The 27,706-nt window shown below is 35.9% G+C and overlaps 1 protein-coding gene across 9 annotated transcripts in view; it reads left to right on the forward strand.

Moving 5' to 3' along the window:
* INPP4B (inositol polyphosphate-4-phosphatase type II B) overlaps positions 1–27,706 on the forward strand; it is a 764,537-nt gene that overhangs the window by 393,550 nt on the left and 343,281 nt on the right. For all 9 annotated transcript variants that reach the window (XM_045055824.1, XM_019828926.3, XM_045055818.1 and 6 more), the window contains 2 exons: positions 1,332–1,376; positions 26,225–26,343. In XM_045055824.1, the coding sequence (XP_044911759.1) occupies positions 1,332–1,376; positions 26,225–26,343 (164 nt within the window). The remainder of the gene's footprint in view (positions 1–1,331; positions 1,377–26,224; positions 26,344–27,706) is intronic.

Below are 27,706 nucleotides of genomic sequence, written 5' to 3' on the forward strand. Positions count from 1 at the left end.
CTTTCCCTCTCTTTCTCTGCTCCTCCCCCACTGGTGCACATGTGTGCATACATGCTTTCTCTCAAAAATGAATAATAAACATTTAAAAACATAAAAAATAATCTAAAGAAAACAGTATTGGTTGAATATGTTTTCTAGAAATTTGTTTGTCAAAGCTTACAGCAGTTACTAATAGTCTTTAAAAAAATCTACATTATTTGAAGTGAATAGAGATCTACCCAATGATTACAAGTCTCATCTCTCTGGAAAGTCTGATATTTTTAATCATAGTATTGTGAAATGTCAACAGGAGAAAAAAATAAATGGCTACTAAGCAAAAAAAAGAAAAAAGTTAACCCTGTAAATAAAAAACAAATAGATTTTATACAAAGAAATGGTTCTAACAATATATTAGTGATCCAATATTAGTAAATTTAAATTGTATTTGGTAAATGCACCAGTAGAAATAAATAAGAAAATGATTTTACATTTATTTAGATTTAGAAATAAATAAGAAAATGATTCTTACATTTATTACCAAATAGTTTACTTTTTCATTAATTTTAGTTTCGCTTCTTTGGCCACCCATGAGTTGTAATAAGTGGTATCCAAGTCCTCATCCAGTCTTGTTTAAAAAGACCCCAAGCTGTGCGTGGTCGTCGGGTATCCATGTTATCACATTATACCACATTATCAACTTACAGTCGGATCTCGCTGCCTTCTAACCCTTACATGTTCCCATTTCCTTACTTTTGTTCTCAGACATTCCCTCCACTTCATTCTAAGCCATGTTGTTAGATTTCTTAAAAATCATGATAAAAAGGAATAGAAACATTTATCAGGACATTGATTTGAGCTATCTATAAGTTGACAGAATAACCACCACCATAATGTCCTTCATAACCTTACAAAAGATATCTCTTTAATTAATAACTTACTCTTTACAGCAGGCTGGAATGGTTTGAAAGAAAAATCTATATAGGAGAGTACTTGGGTGAGGTCATCTTTTTTAAAAGTTTTGCCTCTGTCTACATTCATCTAAAAGAAACTAACAATGAAAAAACACATTTTAAATTGCAAAGCTTACAAAAACAATATTTTTTGAGTTTCTTTAGAGCCTTAGAGCTAAGGAGATCAGTCAAGTCTTTAGTCACATTTAGTTCTGCTACAAATATTATGTCCTGCCCTGAGAACTGATGGCTTATCAGTCTGGACAATTAACTGAGTTAATTTGTTCTGCCAAATAATATATTTATACATCCTGGGTAGGGTGAAGCACTGTAATATGTATTTATATATCTTTGATAATGAGTTAAATATCTTTAATCTGAATTCTTACCCATTATTGATAGGTATTCAGAAGACTCCAAATGAACCACAGTTGGAATTCATCCTTGGTAAGGAATTCTATCTTACTTATACTGATAAATATAATAGTAATTGCATATATAGTATACAGCCTTAGGTTGCTTATATCATTTTATCATTGCTTATATCATTATATAATTTACAAACTTCTACAAACATTGTTCTATAAAAGAAATTTCACTCTTTAAGGTGTTACTTTGAGGTAGATGGCAGGAAGGGTGAAATAGGTAAAGGAGATTAAAAGTACAGTTATGATGGGCACTGAGAAATGCTATGAAATTGTTGAATTATTATATTCTACACGTGAAACTAATACAAGTTGTTTTTGTTGTACTTCAGTTTAAAAAATAATAACAAAGCTGGGGGGGGAGTTCATTCTATATGGTGTTACTTTCCCCAATTTATAAGAATCTGAGCTTATGGTTCTGAAATATTTTGTAAGCTCACTGATATCTTTACATTGTATTTGTAATGAGGTTTTATAGAATCACACATACATGTGTTCAATTTCATATACAGAGACAAGATAGGTAAACCTTTATTAATACACATGTTTTATAAATGTTTGGACAAATTGAAATATATACATTTATTATCTATAGTAGTTTTTAGTGGTTTGAAGTCTCAATTATTCCAGGATTATCTATTTTCATTAATGAAATAGGTTTCAAATTTATATCCTTTGCTCAAAACATTACATTTTGAAGTATAACTTACTGAGATAACATTGTGAGTGTGTGTGTATATATATATATTTATAATATATATAAAATATATTAATATATATTAAATATATATAATATATAATATGTATAAATGAATATATAATTTATATATATTTATAATATATAAAATATGTATAATATATATAAATATATTTATTATATATAAAAATATATATATTTAATTTTGTTTGTTTTTCTCTTTAATAGAGCTTATTTTTAGAGCATTTTTAGGTTCACAGCAAAATTGAACAGAAAGTACAGAGATTTTACATTTATTTCAATTGTTGAACTTACACTGATAAATCATTACCACTCTAAGTCCACAGTTTACATTTGGGTTCATTCTTGGTTTTGTTATATTCTATGCGTTTGAATAATATATAATGACCTATATCGATCATTAAAGTATCAAACAGAATATCTTCATTACCCTAAAAATCCTGTGTGCTCAGTCTATTCATCCCTCTCTCACCTAACCTGTGGCAACTCCTGATATTTTTTTACTGTCTCCCTAGTTTTATCTTTTCCAGAATGTCATATAGTTGGAATCATGCAGTATGTAACCCTTTCATACTAGTTTCTTTCACTTAGTAATATTCATTTAAGTTCCCTCTAGGCCTTTTCATGGCTTGATAGCTCATTTTTTAGCACTAAATATTATTCCAGTGTTTGGATATACCACAGTTCATATGTCCACTCACTTACTAAGGGATTTCTTGGTCACTTCCAAGTTTTGACAATTATGGATAAAGCTGTATGCAAGTTTTTATGAGGACGTAAGTTTTCAATGCCTTTGGGTAAATATGAGGGAACATATTGTTATTTGGCAAGAGTATGTTTAGTTTTATAAGAAATTGCCAAACTGTCTTGCAAAGTGGCTATATTATTGCGCATTCCTGCCAACAATGCCTAAGTGTTTCTGTTACTCCTCATCCTCACAAGCATTTAGTATTGTCAGTGTTCTGGATTTTGGTATAATTCATTTCTTAAACATTTCATTTTTGTTACAAATGTAGCTAAAAGGTGCTTTAAGTTAAGGATTCTAGTTTTTTATTTTCCAAGGTATTGAGAAACAGAAATGTGAAAACTCAAGAAACTTCTGTGGTAACACCCAAAAAGTTATACTTTTTTTTTTCTTTTTTCTAGAGAGTTCTCAGATAGTGTCAGATATAGAAAGAACTTGTATCGGAAAAGGAGCTGAGTAGCAAAATAAGCCTAGGTAGCTCCTGACTCACTGTAACTCTTGCTGCTTGAGTCTTTATCTATTCATCTTTCATTTTTGAGACAAGAAATTCATTTTTTTAACTTTTTTTAGTAGGATTTCAAAGAGTTAAGATGTGTTAGAAAATAACTTAGTGTATTTATTTCTTTATTATTATTTTTAGAAGTAATGTTGAGGCCATTACTTTTATTTGTTTATTTATTTTTTGGGGAGAGAGTGTGTGCACAGAAGTGGGGGAGGGGCAGAGAGAGAAAAGGTGAGAGAGACAATTCCAAGCAGGCTCTGCAGTTTCAGCTCAGACCCCAATATGGGGTTTGAACCCACAAACAGCAAGTTGGAGCTGAAGTTGGAAGCTTCACCGACTGAGCTGCCCAGGCACCCCTAATTTAGTGTATTTAAAGATACAGATAAATCCTTCTTATTTTCACCTTGTGAAATCTGAAGGAGGCAGAGACAATTGTAGGAGACAATTCTTTTTTGACAACTGTTAGTCAAACATGGAGACCAAGTTTCAAGAGACAGGGTGCCTGGGCCAAATATGTCTCTTCTATTTCAAATAAAGTTATCTGTCTTGTTCAAAGACCTCGGTATATTTCTTTTGTTTTGAAAGCCCAAATTCAGTAGCAATGCTGTTGTCACCTATTTTTCTGTCTTTGGATCATAGATCTAAGAGATGAGCAGCTGTGAGAATTTATTCATAATAATATTCCTCCCACTAAAAAAAACTTCAATTTATTTTTTCATATTTACTTAAAAGACACACTAGAATTCTTAACAACAGATCATTTGATTTTATCATGTGGCAAAAAAAAAATGCCTTACAAGTAAATAAGGTTATTGAGAGTCTTCAGGAAATTGTGTTGTTGATCCTGGAAGATATATTCCCCAAAGTATTTGTTATGCTTTTGAGCACACAAAGCCCTCAATTGTACTATTAAAAAAAGAAAAGAAAAAAGAAAAAAACATTTTTAAAAACTACTCTTTCAAGGACATTATAATTAAATCCATATAGGCTTTACTATATATTTTGGCTTTTTTTTTTTTTTTTAGTTTTTTTAAATCCCACAAATTCTTTAACACTTCACCTGCTAACTAGTTAACTTCATAATTAATAATGAAATAATAATCATTTCCTAAATATTTTTATCATTATTTAAGAATGCATATTTATTTAATAAAAAAGCAATGCATTTTAATACAAAAAACATTCTTTAAAAAAAAAGAAATAAAGCAGGAGGCTTTTTTTCCACCTAATTTTTCAATGAAATTTTTGATATTTGATTCCTGATTCTTTACTAAAGTATTCAAATAAATTGAAAATTCCAATAGCCTTGCCTTTAAATTGGGGAAATTGCTATACTAATTTTGCTTGGTGTCATAATGCTTTGTGTAAGTTATTTTCCATTAAGGATTGTTTCTGCCTTGTCTGTATGCCATTATGAAATCATTATATCTTGCTGAAGTTCTCTACATCTTTATTCAAGTAAATGAGGTAGGAGATTCTTAGTCAATTGAGCAAACTAATTGGTTAAAAATGTCTTGATAGCACAAGATCAGCATTTACTGAAAAATGAGTATCTCAAGACCATTACCAACTATACTTCTAGTGGTTTATTGAATCTAAATTATATAACTCATCCCTTACAACTGAAAGTCTGCATCCGTGTTTTTATCATGGTTTCTTTTAAGTGTGTTGATTCCTTTTTATTTCCACAAATAGAAATAATGAAAAACTGAAGAGAATAAAGATTTTCTTAAAGTTTAATAATTTTTTAAATTTTTAAACAAAATTTTATTTTTATTTTTGTGCTTAGGTTAGCATTTAAGAAGAGAGATCATTTCTTTCTTTTTAATTTTTTTAATGTTTATTTATTTTTGAGACAGTGACAAAGCATGAAAGGGGGAGGGTCAGAGAGAGGGAGACACAGAATCTGAAACAGGCTCCAGGCTCTGAGCTGTCAGCACAGAGCCCGACGTGGGGCTGGAACTCACAGACCGCGAGATCATGACCTGAGCCGAAGTCAGCCGCTTAACCGACTGAGCCACCCAGGCGCCCCATGAGAGAGATCATTTCTTAAAATCTGGGTGCATTTCTTTTGAAACCATTGTGGAAAATATAGAGAGAAGACTAATCTTGCCTGAGACATAAAGGAACTTTCTATTAACTATTTATTAAGTTTATGCTCTTAATTATGCTCGTAATGTTTATATATTTTCGTTTACTAGATCCAAAGTCAATAGAATACTTATGAGTATGTTTTCATATTTTTATGTGGATACTACATATCATAAATGCAAAACAATAGGCACTGACTTGTACTACATATTTTGATATACATTAATATATATTAATGGCATGAGATGACACGTGTGTGTGTATGCATGTACTCCTTCTTTATTTGACCCTGTGAAGTTATATTCTTAAAATAATTTATACCTTGGTGCCTGATACCTAATGGAGGCCAATGACCAGATATAGGGCACAGGCATGGCAACAACCTCGGTGTCAATTATGATAGGAATGTAAAGACACGGATGCTGGAGTGAAAGTTCTAACAATACAAATCATTCTTTCATCCATTTTGTATTGGGAGCATAGCAAACCTGTAAGTAAATAATTTCAGGTAGTGTTAAGTTCTATGTATACAGGAAATAGAACAACTATATAGAATATGTCTGGGGGAGAGGTAATTGACTTGCAGAATGGAGGGACTATTTTAGATATAAAAGTCCAAGAAGGATTCTGTGTATCCAAAGGGATTTGGGATGTGGGTACTTGTTTGGAAAGTGTCTATACTGAATAGAAGATCCAGGTAACTTTCTGAGCAGGAGACCCTGGCTATAGTAAATATTTATGCAGCAGGTAAAGGGTCATAAGAATGAGAATACTGGGTTTCAAGGGTAGTGAATTGGGTTGCTGGTTTGATCAGGAATGAAACCAAGTTATGAGCTGATCTGTCTTGAAGTAAACAAAGCCTCAGCAGCAATGGCAGAATACTGACGACCACCTGTTAGATGACCAGAATGCTAGGGTCAGAGTATACAATTGTGAGACAGAAGAAATACTCATCCTGGTCCCATAGCCTCTTCTAGTGTCTCTTACTCCATAACCCCTGGGTAATAGAATCAGCCCTCATGATTGGGTTGAGCCTCTAGTGAGCAAGAGACAGGAAGAGATAGGATTCAAAGTTAACAGATTGTTAATCCTTTGCCTTTTGTAAAGCTGTTTTATCTTTTAAGAATCTATATATAAAATTATGGGATAATTTTTTTCCAGAGACTTTTCCCTCTTGAAAGAAAATGTATCAACTCGTCCCATGTAGGTTTTATTAGTGTACAAAATAAGATGAATCCAAGGATCAAATTATTTAACATAGCCTTACTTTATTTTTTAGTTTTCTCTAAAATTGAGAAGTCTTATAGCAACTGCTATAACTTCTATGGTAATATAATGAAAATTAGCATAAATAAAAATCAGTAATAGGCAATAGAGAAATACATCTGTTATCTCTGCAATGTAGTCATATATCTTAATACATTTTCAGACAGTTAACTCTTTTTATGTCCATTATATCATCTCATTTCTTGACTTTTATCCTAATACCTCAAATTCAGGATGGATGAAGGAAAGTGCAGACCATTGTATTTTATTCTCAATGCAGAGTCGATCAGCATGTGTTGTTTAATTTTTATAGTAAAACATATAGTCTTAAGATGGAATACTATACAGTCATCAAAATCATCCGTTAAAAGGATATTTCATCAAACAAGGGAATATAAATGTTGCCAAAACAGAATAACAAACTACATATACAACATGACCCTTACTTATTTAACTCTCTTTGTATGTGTGAAAGAATAAGATTGGAAGAATAAGTATGAGTATCTTTAATCATGGTTATGACATATTAGTAGGATTTTACTTCCTTTGTTATGCTTTCTTACAGCTTTCCAAATCTCTGCAATGTGCTCATATAAATGTCACAATCAGGTGGTGTCATTTTTTAAAATGAATAACCTGAATAAGCTAAACAAGAAAAGGGGCATATCTGAAGTGGTAAAAATCTGTTCTTTGCTTTCAATTAGCTCATAGTATAATTAGAGAGGTCAAACTAAGACTCCTGAAATCATTAAAAGACCTTTAAAACCTTAGCAATTTTGGGGGCACCTGGGTGGCTCAGTTGGTTAAGCATCCGACTTCTGCTCAGGTCATGATCTTGTGGTCCATGAGTTCAAGCTCCACGTCAGGCTCTGCACTGACAGTTCAGAGCCTGGAGCCTGCTTCATATCTGTGTCTCTCTATTCCTCTCTACCTCTTCCCCACTCACACTCTTTCTCTTTCTCTCTCTCTCTCTCTAAAAAATAAGATAAACATCAAAAAAATTAAAGCTCAGTGATTTTTTAGGATCTCTAAGAATATAAAAGATCGTGTAAAGAATCAAATGAGTGCAGAGAGGAGTAGTCAAAAAAGACTTTGCAAGGAAAACTAAATAAAGTCAATTTTTGAAGGAAGACTATAGGATTAAAAATAGGAAGAGGAAAGGAGGAATCACATTCTAGACCAGGAGAGCATCATAAGCATACACTTGGTGCTTGGAATAAGGTAAAGATTTCAACTCCAGAAAACACACACATACCAAAGCACATAATAAATACTCATTTATCATTAGATACCAAGCTACATATAGAAAGGCCAGCCATCTTGTCTTCCTGGAAGAGAAAGTGGAAAATGTGTTCTCAAATTGGGTTCTCCATTCCTCTATTTCTTGGTCCTTTGGAATAGTTGTATGTATAGAAAACTCAATGATTCCAAGTGTTTTAACTTCACATTCACTCTGGAAGCCATGCCAGTTCTGCCATACATAATGTGACCAAATAGAGAAATTGAAGTTTACCACTTGTAGAGACTACTTTTTCTATGGTAACAGGAAAATAAAATTTTTTATTAAAAAATATAAATTTAAAATAAATTAAAATAATTTATTAAAATATATTAAAATAAAAACAGTCTTGTGGATATGCAACCCACTACACTAGGTAAGTGAGGTGTACCATTCTAGAATTCAGTAATTAAAATTCAATTTTATGACAACATTATATTATGGCAAAGTGACAAGATGTCCTTAGGTAGGTTACTTCAAATATCAGAGTGGCTTTCAAAAAGAGGTTATCCTATTTTGTTGCTAAGGCTTTGTCCAGGAAGGTGATGAACCTAAATACTTTGTTCTTCTATTGGATCATATATTAGGTTTTGTGTACAGATTTTGGATTTTATATATAAAGTAACTATATATCTTTTTTTATGGTTGTATTTTATCTTTTTTTAATTGTATTTAAATTTTATTTAGTTAACATACAGTGCATGATTGATTTCAGTAGTAGAATTCAGTGATTTGTCACTTATATACAACACTCAGAGCCACTATATTTCTAATAGCCTGGTTAGCAAAAACAAAAAAAACAAAACAAAACAAAAAAAAAAACCAAACAGCAAGCAAAAAACACAAAGTCGTGTAAATTATGTGATCAGTTTTCTGTGTTCAGAATTTGAAATGTGTATTAAAATGTGCTCAGACTGACAAGCTGCATAAAAAACAGTCTCATTTCTTTATAGACACAGCTTTTATAGCTTGCTAGGGCCTTCATTAACCTGCACGTCAGGTCCATTCATACTTTATGAATTGCTGTAAATCAGGAATTGTTTCGTATGTTTCTCTAAAAGGAAAAAAAAAAACCTTAGGAGGCTAAACTTGCTAGCTCCTTTCTGTGTTTACACTTCTACATTCCTGCTGGTCTTTGTTCTATAAATGATTATAAAGCTCTGACTTTTTTTCTTTAAAGCTCCAGTGGAAAAATGGAGGGTTTTAGTCTATCTTCTTTAGTATCTTCTTACCCTCTACGTGGTATGCTGTTCCAGCTAAAGGGAATACCAAGCACAGAGGTATATTTTTTGTATTTAATCTATTGATAAAAATATTACTTCCTATAAGCTGTAAGATCATCTTGAAGCAAAAAAAGAAGCACCTGCTAAGAATTAGATAAGGCCTCTGCTCATCCTTTTTTGTTGCTTCATTAAACACAGATCACCACTATCTTGATTCTTACAATGTGATATTTCCCTTAAAAAACATTGCTTTCCACTCAACAATAATTTGGGGGGGGGAACCTTCTAAAGACAAGGCATTGTGCAAAGTGCTGGGATCACAGTAATAGCACAGTGGTAGATACCATTCTTTGAGAATCTATGATATTTAAGATACTATGAAATGGTACTTACCTCTTTACAAACAGAATGCCATGTTTTCCTCACCACAACTCTACAAGGTAACACTAAAAACAACAAACATTTATTGAGTGCTTATCTGTTTACCATTCTTCGTCGTAAGTCATTTACATAAATTAATTACTTTCTGTTTCACAATTCATTTATTTATTTAAAATGTTTATTTGTTTATTTTGAGAGACAGAGTGAGAGTAAGCAGTGTAGGTGCAGAGAAAGAGGGAGAGAGAGAATCCCAAGCAGGCTCTGAGCTGTCAGCTCAGAGCCGATGGATGTGTGGTTCGATCTCACGAACCATAAGATTATGACTTGAGCCAAAATCATGAGTTGGATAATCAACTGACTGAGCCACCCAGGCACCCCCATTTTCACAACTTAATTGTGGAATAATTGCTCCCTTATTAGTTAGTCATATTGTTTTACAGGAAAGGAAACTTAGACATGAACAGGTAAAGTATGGGCCCAAGATTTGAACCCAGGAGTCTGAGTGCAGAGCATGCTCTCCCATTATGTTCACTTAAGAGATAAAACATCAAAAATTCCCAATGGTCAACTTCCCAAAGATCTTATGGAAATTGACTGACAGGATCCAAATTGAGTTTTGTCTGATTCTGAAGCCCCTGCTTTTAATCATCAGGGTATATCCCCTTTTTATTGATTCCTGCTTCCCAAAAATTTCTAGGAGGTGGTGAAGACAAACAACTATAATGCCAGGCAGACTATGATAAGGGCAAAATAAAGGCACACACCAACAACTATGGAAATACTAAGCAAACAGTAATTAAATATAATTATGGCATCAGAAACAACATCTCAAAGGAAGTGGCATTTGGACCAGACCTGAAAAGATGAGAGGGATTTCAGTTGGTTTAGAAGGAACACAAGAGACAATTCAAGCAAAAGGAGTAGCAAATTTCATGAAACAAAATCCTAGAGCTCATTTTCCAAGGTGATGTGCTTAATGCTCATTTACATATCCCTCTGTATTACTTATAATCCCACATCAAAAATAAATTAGGGCTCTAGAAATTCTCTTGCAGTATTTTACAATCATTGCACATATATTTGGAGCTTATTTTAAAATTCCAGATGAACACAAGTTTTTAAACATTGTCTAATGCTAGCAAATTGCATTTGGGTATCAGCAACAATTGAGCCTTACTGGCTTTAGGGCTATATTAGATGAAACTCAAAGAAGCCTTAACCATGCTGAGCTGGATACAGTGGACTCTGTAGCCATGTTGTGCTCCTGACAACTGCCTATCTATGCAGAGTTTGCATACCTGAGCATCTTCCTTCAAGCTATTGCAATTTTGACAGCATCAGGTAACTAGCAATACTCTTGAGGAGACCTTTTCAGAAACAAAGAAACAAAAATAACAGACAACTAATAGAAGTGGATTTGCATTTCAGTCTCAGATTTCAGTCTACAGTTTGAGTGGGGAGGCAATATCTCACCAGTTAAGAGATGGGAGTGAGAAGCCAATTGCAATCATTTGAGTCCTATCTTTGTTACCGTCTAGCCACTTGACCTTAGAAAAATTACATGGTGTTTCTGAATCTCTGTTTTCTTATCTGTAAAATGGGAAGGGCATCAGTATCTACCTTATAAGTTGCTTGTTAGGATTAAATAAATTAATGTACATAAAGCACTTAAACTAGTATCTCACATACCTTTACTGAGTAGTTAAGCTGTATTATTTTGAAAATATCCTTGGGTGAGTCACTTTCTTATAGTCAACAAGTTCTTCCTTGAGCAGCAGGTCTTAACACTGTCTTTTTGTGCATAATAATTGCTATCGCTTATGGAACTCCTTCTAGGTGCCAGGTATTAGGCTGCACACTTTTTTAAAAAAATTTTTTTTGATGTTTATTTATTTTTGAGAGAGAGAGACACAAGCACGAGCAGGGGAGGAGCAGAGAGACAAGGAGACACAGAATCTTAAGCAGCCTCCAGGCTCAGAGCTGTTGGCACAAAGCCCGATGCAGGGCTTGAACTCTCGAACCACAAGATCATGACCTGAGCTGAAGTAGGATACTTAACCGACTGAGCCACCCAGGCGCCCCTGCACACTTTTCATTTTTTTATCTTTGCTTCTACAGTTGACCTATTAGGTGCTTCCCACTATTCATGTTTCAGAGTTGGATTCAGTAACTTGCCCAAGGGCATAAGGCTAGGAAGTGGAGGAGTATAGATTGTAACTCCAAAGGCCATGTTCTTTGTGGTTGATTATTAAAAGTGCAGGAGTGGGAAAGAGAAGACAATAAAAGGTAATCTAAGATCTGCATTATGTTTTGGTACTGCTGAAATAATTAGAGATTTCACTGAAAGAAGAGAGAAAATGAACCAATCAGAGCTTCTTAACAGGCTGTTGTGTGAGTAGTGGTTTCTAGAGTCTCGAGATTTAATGTGTGCTGCAGTTGGAAGGTAGCCTGTTCTTACTGACACTGGTGTAGATTCTAGTTTGGTGCTCTTGAGGAAGTTGAGATGTGTAACATCACTAATAAATGAGAAATCAAACTTCTCTTCCCACTTCCTATCTGCTGCGACCGTATCATTTAACTAGATTGTGTTGTGATAAAGTAGATCTATTCTTGTTACATTTCTTTCTGAACAATATTCCATGGGAGCTTCAGTTAAAGGAGGTCTTTAACCAGGTGAACTTCATAGGCCAAATCAGATTGTTCCACATAGGTTTTGCAAATTATTTGTTAAATTAGAGGTGTTTTTTTTTAATTTACTTTCTACTTTCTTTATTTGTGTCTTTTTTCCATGAGCAACATACCTCGTCTAGTTTATTACTCTTTCTGTGTGATTTACCTAATTGCTTACTTCCCTCCATTGTCTAATTACTGACAGTGGCTGGTCACTGGAACAGGTATACCTTTGCGGCATCTGTTGCTACTTATGGGTAATTGGGGAATCAGGACTACCTAAGGGCTTTGTTCATTAGGTGGTTTTGCTTTGCATCAAGTTGAAAGCCTCTGAGGTTGTGAGGGAGCAAGATCCCCTGATGCTGCTGTCTTTGGGGCTGAAATTTATCAGGCAGCCTTCTTGTTGAGCAGATGGTATCCAAAAGTATCCTAGGCCACCTGGGGAGCCGTGCCATGGGGAAGAAAAGAGACCTAGTAGAGTGGAAATCAGTATTAAAGAGACGTCCCTCGTGTTTCCACTGTACAAAACAGTCTTTTCCAAAATGCTTCTAACTTGGGCTTTGACCTTTTGAAGTTGGCAAAGGTGGTGCTTGCCCATTTTACAATGGAAGAAACTGACTCTCAGAGGCATTAAGTGACTTGCCTCCGGTCATACACCTAGTATGAGAAAGCCCAAAGCTTTTCAAGTGCTCTGGCATTTATTCCCATATTACTTTTACTTTATCAAGGACGAGAGGTTATTCTTGGCTGTTATCTATCGTGGTGAGGTCTCAGAAGTCAATTTAAGCAAAACAGGTATCCCCAGGTCAAAACTTGTCCAAATTCAGGATATCGGTTTTATCCCCAATATTCACAACACTTAAATGCGTCATCACTCTTAGCAACTTGAAAGTCCACGGCTTTAAACATTTGTGGGTTTTTGTTTTCAAAACCTGTAACTCTTGCTTTCACTTTTCCATGGAGCTCCCTACTCCCATTTTCAACTGGCTAGGAGATATCTCCACTTGCTCATCTAGGAGGTATTTTATTCCTCCATGATGCCAATCTCCACAAAAAATATCACCATCCATTCAGTTATACAAATCCCCAAATATCACTCTTTTTTAATTCCCTTTTCCTCTAACCTCACTTTAGATCCATCATCAAAGCCTATAATTCCTATGTTTAAAATATTTTCTGAATTTGACCAACAGCATCCTTTGCCCCTCCTGTTGTTCAATTCTAAGCAGGTATCAGCTCTCATCGGGGCCAGTTAGAGGACTCTTTATGGGAACCTGGCATCAGCTCTTGCCCCTGCATAGTCACCTCCAGATAGAAGAGCCAGAATAATCTTTTAAAAATATCAATGTGGGGGCGCCTGGGTGGCGCAGTCGGTTAAGCGTCTGACTTCAGCCAGGTCACGATCTCGCGGTCCGTGAGTTCGAGCCCCGCGTCGGGCTCTGGGCTGATGGCTCAGAGCCTGGCGCCTGTTTCCGATTCTGTGTCTCCCTCTCTCTCTGCCCCTCCCCCGTTCATGCTCTGTCTCTCTCTGTCCCAAAAATAAATAAAAACGTTGAAAAAAAATTTAAAAAAAAATAAAAATAGCAATGTGATTTCTTCACTTTCCTAGTTAAAATCTCCCAATAGCTTCCATTTCACTTAGAATAAAGTTGAAATATCTTACCACATTCTACAAGGATCTTGAGAAGTAGGCCATTCTCACCAGACATAAGCTTATCCCCTAGCTCATTCTTCATCAGCTTTGGTCTTCTTTTTGCTTCTCAAACAAGCCAAATATCTGGATCTTTGCATTTGTTGTTCCCCTAAACTGGCTCCTTGGTATGTTTTAACTCAGCTCAAATGTCACCTCATCAGAGAAACTTTTTGTGACCCACACCCCCACTCCTCAACATTCAATTTAACACCCTGTTTAAAATTGTGACTAAATTATTTTAAACTTCATGTCCCACTAGCGTACAAGCTCCATAAAATAGGGAACTTCTTGTTCACTGCTGTGAAACTGTCACCTAGAATCATGCTGGGCACATTTAGGCAGTTAATAAATATCCATGAATTGAATGCATGCATGGATGCCATTGCTTTTTTCCTCTCATATTTCTTCATAAAATAGATGTATATATTTAGATATGCCCTTGAAATGTTTTGTAATTATTGCTGACACAATTATTTGTAGAAAGAAGTTCATTTTAAAATTCTCAATAAATACAATTATTTAAACATTGATATTTTGTTATAAGAAAATTATATATTAGGAAGGGTAGAGCCTTACTGCCCTTGGAGTTCTTCTAGAAAGAACTGAGAGGAGGAATCAGTCATAGGCTGAGCTGAACAAGGACATTTTGTAACTAGACTGTATAGCTGGTGATTGCTTACCTGTTTAGAATTTTATGTCTAAAATTCTTCACAAACACACTTCATGATTCTGGTATTATGACAGCATCATAAAACAAGCAATCTTCTTAAAGCTTACGTATTTATTTTGAGAGAGAGATTGAGAATACGCAAATGAGCGACGACGGAGGGGCAGAGAGAGAGGGAGAGAGAATCCCAAGCAGGATCGGTGCTGTCTGTGCAGAGCCTGAGGTGGGGCTCAAACCATGAGATCATGACCTGAGCCAAGATCAAGAGTCAGATGCTTCACCAGTTGAGCCACCTAGGTGTCCCCAAGAAAGCAATCTTCTTATAGATATGCTCTTAAGAGCATATGTAAACAAATAACAGAAAGTGTAACAGACAGCTAGAATAGTAGAAATGGACTGGAATGGGTCCAGAGATTTGAACTTACATTTCAGCCTATACCATGTAACCCCGAGAGAATGTAATACAAGGACAGTGTTTGAGAGCCCGGGCTGGGCTGCCATCCTGAGAGCGTTTGAATCCTGATTCTTCTACTGGCTACCTGTGTAACTCTGAACAATTAAATTTTATTGGGGAGTTCTGTGGATTAAGCTGAGGTAGTTACTTAAAGCACTAAGAATGGTGCTAGACATATAAGTTATCACTTAATGGTATTAATCTGTTGATTGTCTTCAGTTAATCCCTTACCCTCTCTAAAACTCTGATTCTTTATGTGTAAGTTGTGGGTTATAATTCTTATTTCACAGGGTGTTTGACAAATATATATGAAAGTGAGAGATATGTTCATACATCGTTGGAAATTCAATCTTTTTTTTTTTCTCACATATTTAATTGGATCTTCACAAACCCTCAGTGAGAAGAACTACAGTTACTATCCCCACTTCAGGATGAGGATAGGGAGACTCCATAACAAAGCCAGTCACTGAGTCAGGACTGGGATCCATGGCTGGGAACCTTAAGCAGTTTACTCCATATAGCAAGTAAGAACTTGAAGGAGACCCTCAAACAGAAGATATCTCATATTCTTATCTTACCTAGTGTACCACATGCCCTGGAAGAGTAGAGAGGTGGTTCTTTTTTAATTTGGGTAGTGTAAACTACTTCTTTGTTCTGAAACTGCCTTTGTAGCTAGGGCCCTGAAGCATTCCATTCAGCTAGCAGGAACTCTGCTGAGCTTTAGATTTGAACTGTTCTCCCTGGAGATCCCAGTTTTTCTAAGAATTTGCTTTTTTGTTTCTTTCAAACTCTGATTCCCCTAGAAGCACTATCTGTTATTTCCAATTGTCTGAGCTATGCTTTTTCCACGTGGGGTTGAACTTGTGGATTTTGCTGTGAATAATTAGTCCCTTCCTGTCTTCAAGTTATCCCACATTTGCTTTCTCACCTACATACTCACTTGTCTCCTTTCTATTGTTCTGTGTCTCCTGGATTGCTAGTCATTTCTAGTTTTAGCTTATCTGTATCTGTTTTATTTCCTGTGAGTCAACCATCTCATGATGGGAGAATTGACACCCCTAGAGCTGCACATAAAACACGAATATCGAGATTTTCTTTTGTCTATAGGAAAATCACACATGTGATTGACTCAAGAGTCAAGAAAAATGGGGAGTTATATTCTTCAAGGTCTTCAATACTGTCCTCCCCCAAATGATGTTCTACATGGAGACAATTAAAATAGAGGCTATCCCCTCAGACCCATCTATTCCTCTCATTCTCCCTTTCCCCCTCTTATTTTCTATTTATGTAAGGCTTTGATTTAATACTTTTAATCTACTTGTAAAATATTTGGTTTTGAAGGGATAGCAATTTCATTAAAAAAAACATTAATTTTACATATAGATACTATATGTAAAATTTATACATATAAATACATTTATAAATACATTTATAAAATGTACATTTATAAATACATTTATAAAAATACATTTATACATTTATACATTTATAAAAAATATTACTGAAATTTAAAAAAAAATTACCTTAATTTAAGCACCACCTTTTAAAATTTAAATCTCTTGGTGTAATATATACAATGCAATTCTTCTAAAATATTTTGGTTGGGGAAAGCATGTCTAAAAATTGGCTCATTCAGGATTTGATGAAAGCCAGACTATGAGTCAATGTGTTGTACATAGACATCCAGATTGAACAACTGCTTTCCAGATCGCTTGCTATTTCCTGCCCAAACAAATGGATTCTTTCAGGAGACCATCAACCCCTGAAGGCAGCATTCCAGGCCTTATTTCCTTCATTTGTCCTCTGACTCCCGAATACCTCCTGGACATCAATCATTCTGAGTCTTTAGAGTTCAACAACTCTGAGTGCACTTCTCTTAGCCATCCATCTTTGGTGACTCAGGTTCTGACTTTTCTGCCACCCCTCCTGTAACTGTCTCCACCAGCCACACTGGCCTTATCTTTTCTTTCAGGGCTAAAACAGGGAAGGTAACCAACCCTTCCCACTAACACACATGCTCTTCTGGATCCACTGACAGGTTCTATGGTTGTCCTGATAGGAATCCTATTGGCTCCCATGTGGAACTGATCGATAGTCATGGAAAAATGCTGTCATCATGGCCTCTGGGCAGATAAAAGGCTTCATGTTGTTCTCTCTAACTTTTCTGATCCTAGTTTTAACGTTACAGATTTCCATTAACTGATTCACAATATTTCTTTTAGTATTCAGAAGGACCTGCTTCCATTCTTGGAATAACGTTTTCATCCTTTCTTAAGCAGCACATATGTTCCTGCTGAAAAGAGCAGCAGAAAGCTGCAAGCACTTGTTTCTGAAGTGGAACGTGGATTTGGAGCTTGCACACAAAGAACCAAGTCTGTATACAATGTTAGGTGATGATGCCAGGCCAGTTTGGGGCTTTCAGCACGTAGGGTGGGATATCAAGACTAGAAAAGTCACCAGTACAGACTTGTTTTTAATCCAATTGCTTGACGACAGAGTCTTAGTCACCTAGGTGATATTCATGAAAACAAGACAAAATAGTATTTTCTGAGGATTGACATGAGAGAAGCTGAGGGAGCTGGGGACAAGCTGGAGAATGGGCGTCTTCTGGTACTGACAACAGTCATTTGAACCAAATTTGTTCTTTTTATATGCAAATATGCTGTCTTCCGTACAGCTGGCATCTTCACTGCTCCAGAGCACAGACAATCAAAGAGCATTTCCCGAAAGCACCATTGTTCCGGGAAGAGGTTCTTTTTTTTCCCTCTCTCTCTAGATTTTTCAATGATACTTAAATTCAGAATCTGTACTGAGTGGGTAGTTTATTTTCATATGTGTAATGTTCCACACTAAGGAAGTGAATTTCATCTTTTTAGGCATTTTTTTTTTAATTTTTAAAGGCCAACACATTTATTTAACACACACAGAGGTACACATAGAATGTGGTGGCATATTTTTATATTATTTTGTTATGGGGAAAAGTAAAAAATTTTATTTCAGGACCTTTTTCCCAACAATGTGAATTTAGCTTTTTACATGAAGGAAATCAATTTAATTTATAAGTGAACCAGTTGTAATGAAATTTAGGAGAAGTGGTGCTCAAATCTCAGTGTAGCAAGAATTCTGTAGCAATGTTTCTATAACAAAATCTTTTAAATTCCCTCTTGCAAATTATTACCTATATTCTTCAATCACTCCATCATCTGCTTCCTCCCCATGGCATTAGGCTCATCCTTTCCTCATGTTTTATTTGGATACTATTACCGGAATATTGAGAGTCTTAAAATTCTTGTTACAAAGCTAAATCACCATTGAGCATGCAGAGGAACAGACAAAGCAGAATGACGTTATTGGGGAAAAACTCAGACTACTGAATACTCTCTGCTATTGGTAAGAAACAAATAAATAAATAACAGGCTTCATTCTTGAGCCACATGTTATGATCTACAAATCTGACTGACGAGTAAAAAACACCATATAGATATGGAATTTAGTGGAACTTTGAGGCAGCAACAAGCATGGCATTGTTCTGGACATGTGCTAACACAAGCAAAGTTTATTTTCAATGCCACTTGACACATGGTTAGTATGTAGTACATTGTGTTTCCCTCCACTCCCATCTTGTCTGCATGCTTCATGTATTATCTTAAGTGAGAAAAGCCTTAAAATTTATGTTATTAGTATTTTATGGTTGTAGTATAGGAGCAAAAAAAATATAGCATTATTTCAATAAGTCTAAAAAATTCTTGCATTAGGATGGCTTTTTTTCCTGTGTGTAGGTGTGTGTGTGTGGGTGTGTGGGTGTGTGTGTGTGTGTGTGTGTGAGCGTGCATGCACGTGTGTGTTGATTTTTTGGGTTTATTTCTTTACTTCCAACCTTAAACCTGAACTGCTGTTTACCCCTGACCTTCTAACAATCTAAAATTAATACTGTTGGTTCATGTCATGTAGATATTCTTATCCCCCTTGAAAAGTCAGGCAGGCCTTGATTTTGCATTTGGGACTTTTTTTTTTTTTTTTTTGATACATTGCCTTAAAAGACAAACTAAACCAAAAAGGAAAAAAAAGTGCCAACTTTTATACATTTTTTACTTTTCCAACAAATATTGCTTATGTTGACAGTTAAGCATGGTTCACGTACTCTTCAGGGAAGTATGTGTTAATTAAAATCCCCCCCCCCACAATGGTTAAGGGGGAGATAACACCTTTTTGTTTTATCCCTATAAGGACTTACAAACAGTTACTTGGGGCGCCTGGGTGGCGCAGTCGGTTAAGCGTCCGACTTCAGCCAGGTCACGATCTTGCGGTCCGTGAGTTCGAGCCCCGCATCAGGCTCTGGGCTGATGGCTCGGAGCCTGGAGCCTGTTTCCGATTCTGTGTCTCCCTGTCTCTCTGCCCCTCCCCCGTTCATGCTCTGTCTCTCTCTGTCCCAAAAATAAATAAAAAACGTTGAAAAAAAATTAAAAAAAAAAAAACAGTTACTTAACTGAAGGAAGAGCTGCAGTGGGTTCAGAGAGAGGTGTTCCTGACCCTAATAGTTGTAAGTCTTATAAATATGCAGTGACAACTTCAACAACCTCATCTTTCAGAATGATGGGAGAAACATGTATTAGAGGAAATGTGAGAGGGCAGGAAAGAGAACAAAAAGGGATAAGACCAAATGAGAAAGATTACAGAAATTAGACTTGATTAGGTGAAAGTACACTAAAATGAACAGGATGACAAGATATAATGCTAGAGTCAATGAATTAAAGACTCTTAAAAGATTCTACAAAGAATACTGAATGCACATAGAATGTATAAATTAATAGCCATAAATCAGTCAGTATGATATAGAGCCACATTTTTCTAAGAAGTGGCCTTAGGAAAATATTTATTAGTGAATACAGAATATCCTGACCACTCAGGAAATTCTCACCGTGTGGATATTATTATGAAGCAGCGCCACTGTGCATTCTGCCATTTTACTGCATACAATTGAATTATCATGGACTGCAGTGCCCTGGAAATGGGGCAGCGTTGTCTTCTGAATCCAGTCAGGGGATCTGAACTGTGTCCTACACTTCAGAAAATTGCTTTCTTAACATTCCAGAGAGAAAGGAAGAGTAAAGAACAGAAAGGAAGAAAAGACTAAAAACAGGGAAGTATGTTATACATATTATACTGGCAAAGCAATAAAAAGAGGAGTTACGATGCTTTTTAAGTATTACATACATTTTTTAACGTATGTTACAAATTTATATAATTTAAATTTAATCACTGGTATATAATGGTAACTGGGAAAACATATAATGGAGTACAGTAATTTTCTGGACTGGAAGCATAACCCAAATTGGCATATCAATTGATTAGTGGCATCTAATTTTCTGGAATACGAGGAGAAAGATATATATGTGACATTTTAAGAAACCTGACCAAATAAGAATTTGAGAAGTAAATAAAACACTGTATTCTAGGCCTCAAGAGTCTTTCCCACAGCCTTTGGGGAAGTGGCTGATTCTCTTAGCCGTAGTAAGATAAGAATGGTGCTATTGAGGGAGCCTAGAAGCCAGATGGTTATTTCTCTAAAGCCCTGTTTGTACAAGGCTGCTTTTCTATTCAGGATACCCCATCCTCTGTGCCCTGGCATTTTTTGCCCTTGAGTGGCATGGATTTATCTCTTCCATTTTCACTATGAAGGGTCAGTAGAGGGTACAATCGTTAAGATTTCAACAGAGGAGGAGGCACGCTTCTATTAGGCTATATTGGGTTCTAACTACAACATTTACTTTTAATTGCAAGAAAAGGAAGAGTTATGAGCAGTCTTCCTTTTTCGATGAAGGAAGTATACAGAGCAGAAGAGCAAGTCTTTCTATAATCTGTTGGGGCATCTCAGTTATTAGATAATGCCTCCCTGTTAGCCATCACTCTCTGTATAAAGGAACACTACCTCCCAGCTAAACGCCCACTTATAAGGTGAGTTGACTATTTACATGTAGCTCATTTGCCTGGCAGACAAAAAAATAAGGCTTTCTGTTATTTTTGGTTGTTATTTGGAAGTTCCTAATCATAGGTAAAATTAACAAGTGTAAGTGTCCACATCTGATTTCACAGAAGACAGCATATTAATGATACCTATGATTTTGGAAATTAACAAATAATCCAGTAAAAGGTTTTAAACATTTTTATCTATATGAAAACAAGAAAATACCAAAAAAAATCACAGCTATAAATTTAATAAAATTCTTTTACTGAAGAACCATATGGTTATACCAAATTAGGACCAACCTGGAATATCTCAAGCATATAACTACTATAAGAATATTGGATAGATAAAATCCATTTTTGCATCAATGCATAATTATATTCATAATAATAATAATAATATAATGTGCCTAGCATTCTATGTACATTGCTTCCTATAATCTTTACAGCAAATCTATGAAATGTGTCCTTTTAAGTCCACTCTACAGATTAGAAAATAGAGACTCAAAGAGATAATTTATCCAAAGTAACATAACTCCTTAGACTAAATCCAGGTTTCAAATAGTTTTATCTCCAGTGAAAAAATCATTCCTCTGTGTTCTATATATTATACTGTGTGGTTTCTCCTCTAAGCCTAACTTTCTTTTTGCTAATGTAAGAACAGAAAATAGAGATGTGGAAATTCTTGTCAAAGTCCCCTGCCCCTGCCTCCTTTGCTTGTGGCCATTGCTTTGTTCTGGAGGAAAGAGGATAAACTTTGTTAGATGCCAGTAACACTGAATGGCAAGAAGAGAGATGAAATGGAGTGAAGCAAGAAAAATGACCTGACTTCAAAGAAGAAAGAGTTCTTAAGGGGAAAGGGGTAGATGCTTGAAGTCGACTGTGAATTCACACTGCCCTGTGGCTCATGCTGCTGCTCTCATGAAAGCCTGTGGCAGGCACCTTTGCTTATTTGTGGACTCCATATCTGATGCAGGTCTTAGAATGTTAGGATTTGGCCAATGCTGCTGAATTTGAAGGCACTTGAACCAACAGTTGTGTTCTGCTTCAGATGATTATTGCTGGGATCGAACTCTCTGATAGAAGAGTCAAGAGACAGTTTTAGGCTTCCAGCTAAAATTGGCTAGAATCATGGAAAGGCTCTATGGATTCAAGAGACTTGACATGATTTAGAAATGATGGCTGAATGAAACAAAAACTGTTATGTTGTAAAAACTGTATTTCTGGGTAGAGAGAATATTTAATTTAACAAGAACTCTGAAGACCCCTGACCCCCTTAGCTCCTGGAACCTCAAATATTAGAACTAAGGAGCAAAAGATGATTTGTGCTGTCTTCCTAAGAATTCAAGTAGTAGCTTTGAGCATCTAGACCATAGGTTAGAAACTTCTGGTCCTTAGGCCAAATCAGTCACAGATGTATTTGTTGTATGGTTCTTATAACTTTAGCCTACACAGTGACTGGGATTTCAAGCTCTGGACAGATCCTCAAATCAAGCAACAGTGGGCTTTCATTTCTTTGGGCAATGAATTTGAATAGAGGTTCCCTCTGCTAACACAGCATAGGCTTTCCAGTTTGCTCAGTGCCCAGCCCTCCCCTGAGATATTGATGCTGCCTTTATTTTTTATCCTTACACTTCTACCGAGGATTCCCTGCCATAGAGTGAGAGCTGTGTGACTCCTTTACAAATCTGAGCAGGAGACGCGGGTCTCATTCAAAACACTGGCAATAGAAAGTGAACCCTCAAGTTGCTAGTTACTGTAACAAAGTTGACAGAAAAAAATAGTAGCTCAAAACTATTTTATTTTTGTAAAGAAAAGTTTAAAATTATAAGCTTTTTTAAAAAAAAAAGACTCATTACTTCTATATTGCAGTTTTTTCCCTTTTTGGTAAAAAATAAAACAAGTCTATTCAATGGACACAAGCACATCTGAATCCCAACCTATTAGCATCTTGTGTATTTAAACTCTTCTGGACTTTGGGAATACTTTTAAATAGCTCAGTCCAAAACAAAACCAGTAAAAAGGAAGAAATAATTCCTTTATATATAATTATATATATAATCATTCATATATATATATATGTATATATATATATATATATATTAATGATTGCAGGAGACATTCATTAACTATGCATTTGACTCAAAAAATTCTTAAGTAAAACAGAACAACAGAAACAAAACCTACTGTACTCTGTTAGTCTTATGAGTTGAGGAAGGCCATGTAGGCAGATCAGAGTTTTGTTTGGGTGATGGGTTGTGGCAAGTATATCTGGAAGATTGACAGAGTTTTTAGGCTTCTTTATTGGCTATCACATAATTCCTATGCAGGTTAGACTTTATAGTGACCAAATGAGTGATATCTCCATGAAGAAATCCAAGCACTCATCATTTATCACCCGTTCAGTGGGACAGTTTCAGGATATATAGATCCATGGCGTGTATGGGTTTCATGATATGAAATACAGTGACTCACCTACTGGATTGTATTTACAAACATATATTGGACATGGTGACAGCTTTAAGGAGCTATCTGAATATGACTGAGTCAATAAAAAACATTTTACACAATAATAAAACACTAAATATTGGTAAATGTTGATATATATTGGTAAATATTAGTATAATGATATTGATAAACTTTATGTAGAAAAGTCCATTCATAAAAAAGGCATTAGCCTTTCTCAGTTAGATGCCAAGAGACAGGTAAACAGATGAAGAAATAAAGTGTTCAAGAGTTTGTGACTTAATGTCACATAACTAGTAAACAAGGAATCTAGCAACACAGCTCAGGAATTCTGACTGATCTTAGGGTCTTTCCATGATATCTTACAGCCTAAGTATTAGGGAACAGAAAGTCTTCTGGGGTTTTGGGAAGAAAAGAGATATGTACTGCCCGAGGTATGACTTTAGTTATTGTTTTTTGTGCTTGTTTTAAGATATGGAATATAAAGGAATACAAAGTGCCATTATTGTTGTTTTTACTTCTTCAGTATTGGCATATCTGCAAATTGGGTTGGAGAGAACACTTCAGTTTAATGAAGACTTTGTCTGTTTTTATTAGGAGTGAGTCTGAGAGTTTCTCTCATAAAAGAGAGAATAGCAGCTTGCTTCTGGGAAATAATCACAGCCCACCACTGATAAGAAATCTGAAAAGGAGTAACTCATTTTGAGCAAACGTGTCATAAGCTCATAAGGTAGAGATGAGGCTGCAGGCAGAAAGAGGGCAAGATGCATATGTTTGAAGCAAACGAACTTCAGCTTTAAAATCCACGACAGGTATAGTCAACATCAGTAGATGGAGAGAAAGCTGAACACCCTGAGCATATAACCAAGCAAATGAGTTATGAAGTTAAACAGATTCGTAAGGCAAGTAGAGGAAATGATCAAAGTAACACCAAAGAACAGGAAAGTTTAAATCTAGCTTTTTTTTTTTTTTTTCCTTCCGGAGCTATGTTGACATTGAAACCTCACATCAGTGTTTCCTAAAACTGCAGATCTCTTGGGTGGGACAGTAAAGAATTATGGCAGCGGGTCTTCCAAAGGTAGGTGCCATTTGTGCAGGAGAGGAATTCAGTACAGCAAGAAAAGAAATGGAACTAATGGGGAAAGATGTAAACAAAGCACCAGTGTTCTACTAATGTAAATGTGAGCACTTAATATTCCTAAGCCTCTAGTTTGCAATATGTAAAACTGAAATAGTAAGTCCAAGTTCTGTTTTGAGAAATAAAAAGATAATTAGCAAAATGCCTCAAAAACAGGGAGGACTAAATTGTAGCTATTACTTTTTCCACACACGATTTCCTAAGCTCTCCTGTATTGATAGACGCATTTAAAGAGAGGGGGTTTACGTAAGGAAAAATCGTGACAAAATACCATACACGAACAAAAGGATCTCAAAGTCTGGCAGGAAGAATTATGGAGGTAAATATTTTGCCCAGCATTGCCGAGCTTTTAGAATTGGGTGAAAACCAGGCCTGTTTGGTTCCAAATCTCTTTCCCATTCTACTTCTATAAATGAGATGATCTGTAAGCCACTGGAAGATGCTAATTACATTTATAATTTCCTCTGCTTTCAAGTTTTGGATTTAAGCCATAGTACCTGTGTCCCAGTGGATGAAGGTCCTGTAAATTGCCACAGTGACACAACATAGCTTAAATGCATCCATCCTCCTGTCCCTTCCTGTACCAGTCAGCACCTGTCAGAAGTGTGGGGTAAGGATGGTATAGAGCCCAGCACACTGTCATCATGGATCTAGAACCCAGTTTCCCCCAGCTCGCCTTAGGCTTTCAGCTGAGCATAACTTGAACCCCTTCTGGAGAGGAGGCTTTGCATCATATTTAGCCACCCAAAGGCAGGTAGTAAAACTATTTCAGAGCCAGGGGAGAAAGCACTGGGACAGATGTTGGACATGCTGCAAAGGAATGCAGTTTTGATTTTCCCTTAGTATTGTGGGAATGATACGTGGGAGGAGAAGATATTCAGGTAAATATGGTATGGTGATGAGAGTCTGTAATATGAGCCTGGTGTCTCAAAGGAAAGTTATTAGTTTGTGGCCCCTGGGCAAAAATTCACCCATCCTTATTCCATATTTCTGCCTCCCAGACTTGGCTGGTATCCCAGACAGAGGGCATTTTTAACCCCTCCTCTGCCTCTGGCTTGTGGCTTGCGTGCTGCTTTGGTAGTGTAGCCTCTCTTCCCAGTTTCTGTCACTGTGTATGATTGTAGGAGGCCAGCTCTAGCCAATAGACAGGTAAGGACCAAGGGCGCACTGGTACATTTGAACCAATCCAGCCAATGTCAATAAGGAACAGCGTAAAGTTTCCCGGATATAGCCCAACTCAGCTTACTTTGTCTGGGAGTGTGATTTAAAGCCCAGGGTTTAATGACTAATTAAAGTCCCTCAAGTCCCTGAGCTGTGTGTGCACAGTCACACATTAGAGCCGGGATCCCCGGGCAGTCAAGACTAGCAGGAGCGGCAAATGTTGTCAGTGGAAATGAACTCTCAATTCAGCTCTGCAACACGTGACTTCCTATTTCTGTAAGGTACTTCCAAGGGACTTCCTCTGTAAAAAAAAAAAAAAAAAAAAAAAATCAGCCTGAGTCCCAGGAGATTTCATTCAGCGCCGTCGCTAAGTTTACTTCCAACTCAGACAGAAGTTTTCCCTGAGACATGGTGTTAGTTTCTTTTCTTTCTCTTTCCTCCGTCATTGTCAGCATGCAAGGATCTTGTGGCTCCTGTCCGTGATCGGAAGCTGAATACACTGGTGCAGATCTCAGTAATCCACCCGGCGGAGCAGGGTCTGACAAGATACTCAAGCACGGAAATCGTGGAGGTGAGTGAGCGAGCTGTGTGCCTGCATTTCTCTGCTCTGCTCTCACTCTCTCAGCCTCTTTCTGGATTTAAGCAAACAGCTGAAATAAGTTAGCCCATGGCCTGTAGCTATGCTATGTTACTGTCCTATGTCATTTGAGAAAGCATACCTGAGGTTATTAAGCATGCATTGGTAACTTACCAGAATAAACAGATGAGAGAAGAACTTGCCTTTTTCATAAAAGACCTTATGTTTCTTTAGTAAATAGAAAGAAAAAAAATCCCACGTTGAATCCTTAAATATAGCAACAAGTAGGGAAAAAATATATAGAGATTTTTTTAATTAAATGGAATGAATATTCGCTTTTGGGGGAAAAAAAGAACCATAAAGTACCTAGAGAAGTTAAGTGTTTTTGCCCTTTTCGTTTTTTCCTATGTTCTTCAGTCTGCCCATGGAAACTTTATATTCTCTGCTATTTGTGTGTGTCTTTTTAAAGTAAGATGTTTTTCAAAGAAAGGTAGATGATTAATTTCAGAAACTGTAATGTTTCTAGCTAAAGGGTGTAAATATTACTCATCAGATGAGAGATTTCCTATTTACATTTATTGTTACTAATATACATTCAAAATGTGTTGGGAGGAAACTTGTTATTTTATTGGATCAGATTCAAAAGAGGAAGTGTTTCCCTTTTGATTATTTTGTTCTCATCATGCATATTTCATGAACTTAGTGAATAAGAGATACCTGAATATCTGGGACTAAAGAAAGTATACTTTAAACTCCTTAGCTGTGCGTGATTTTTTTAGACTTGTAAACCCTGTCTGTTTTGCATGAGGAATTTCTCTACAAGGAACTAAGTAGCCTACCCCAGACCGGGTTTACTCAATGCTGACCTGTGCCTGGCTGGCGGAATAAATGATTCAGACTGAACTCTACTCATTTCTCTAATGAGAATGACCCAGATCCTGTATGGAATCTTGAATCTGCCCTTTGGAAACTTTAGGTGCCAATGCTGGTATAATTTGTAGTTAATGCTGTGGTTGAATTAACAAAAATAGCCTCATTCATATAGCAAAAACTTGACTAAAATTATAAAGTTGTTTATGCTATGAAAAAAATTTAAGTATTGTTCCAATATAATTATTTTTAAAACATTGCCAAAACTTAAAAGAAATTATTTTGACACATTTCAGATGTTTATGTTTGAACATACATAGCTATTTGGGGCTGTTTTTTTCCAACGTGTCTAACACAGAGCTGAACAAAAAGTAGTATTTGTTGAGTACAAAGAGAAAGAATGAATGGATAAATGAATAACTTGAGCTTTCAGAAACTCATAGATGCCTGGTTTACAGAATTGTAGCAAACATCTCCATGATATTTG

This window comes from Felis catus, chromosome B1 (assembly GCF_018350175.1).
Source record: "Felis catus isolate Fca126 chromosome B1, F.catus_Fca126_mat1.0, whole genome shotgun sequence".
Classification (NCBI taxonomy): Eukaryota; Metazoa; Chordata; class Mammalia; order Carnivora; family Felidae; genus Felis; species Felis catus.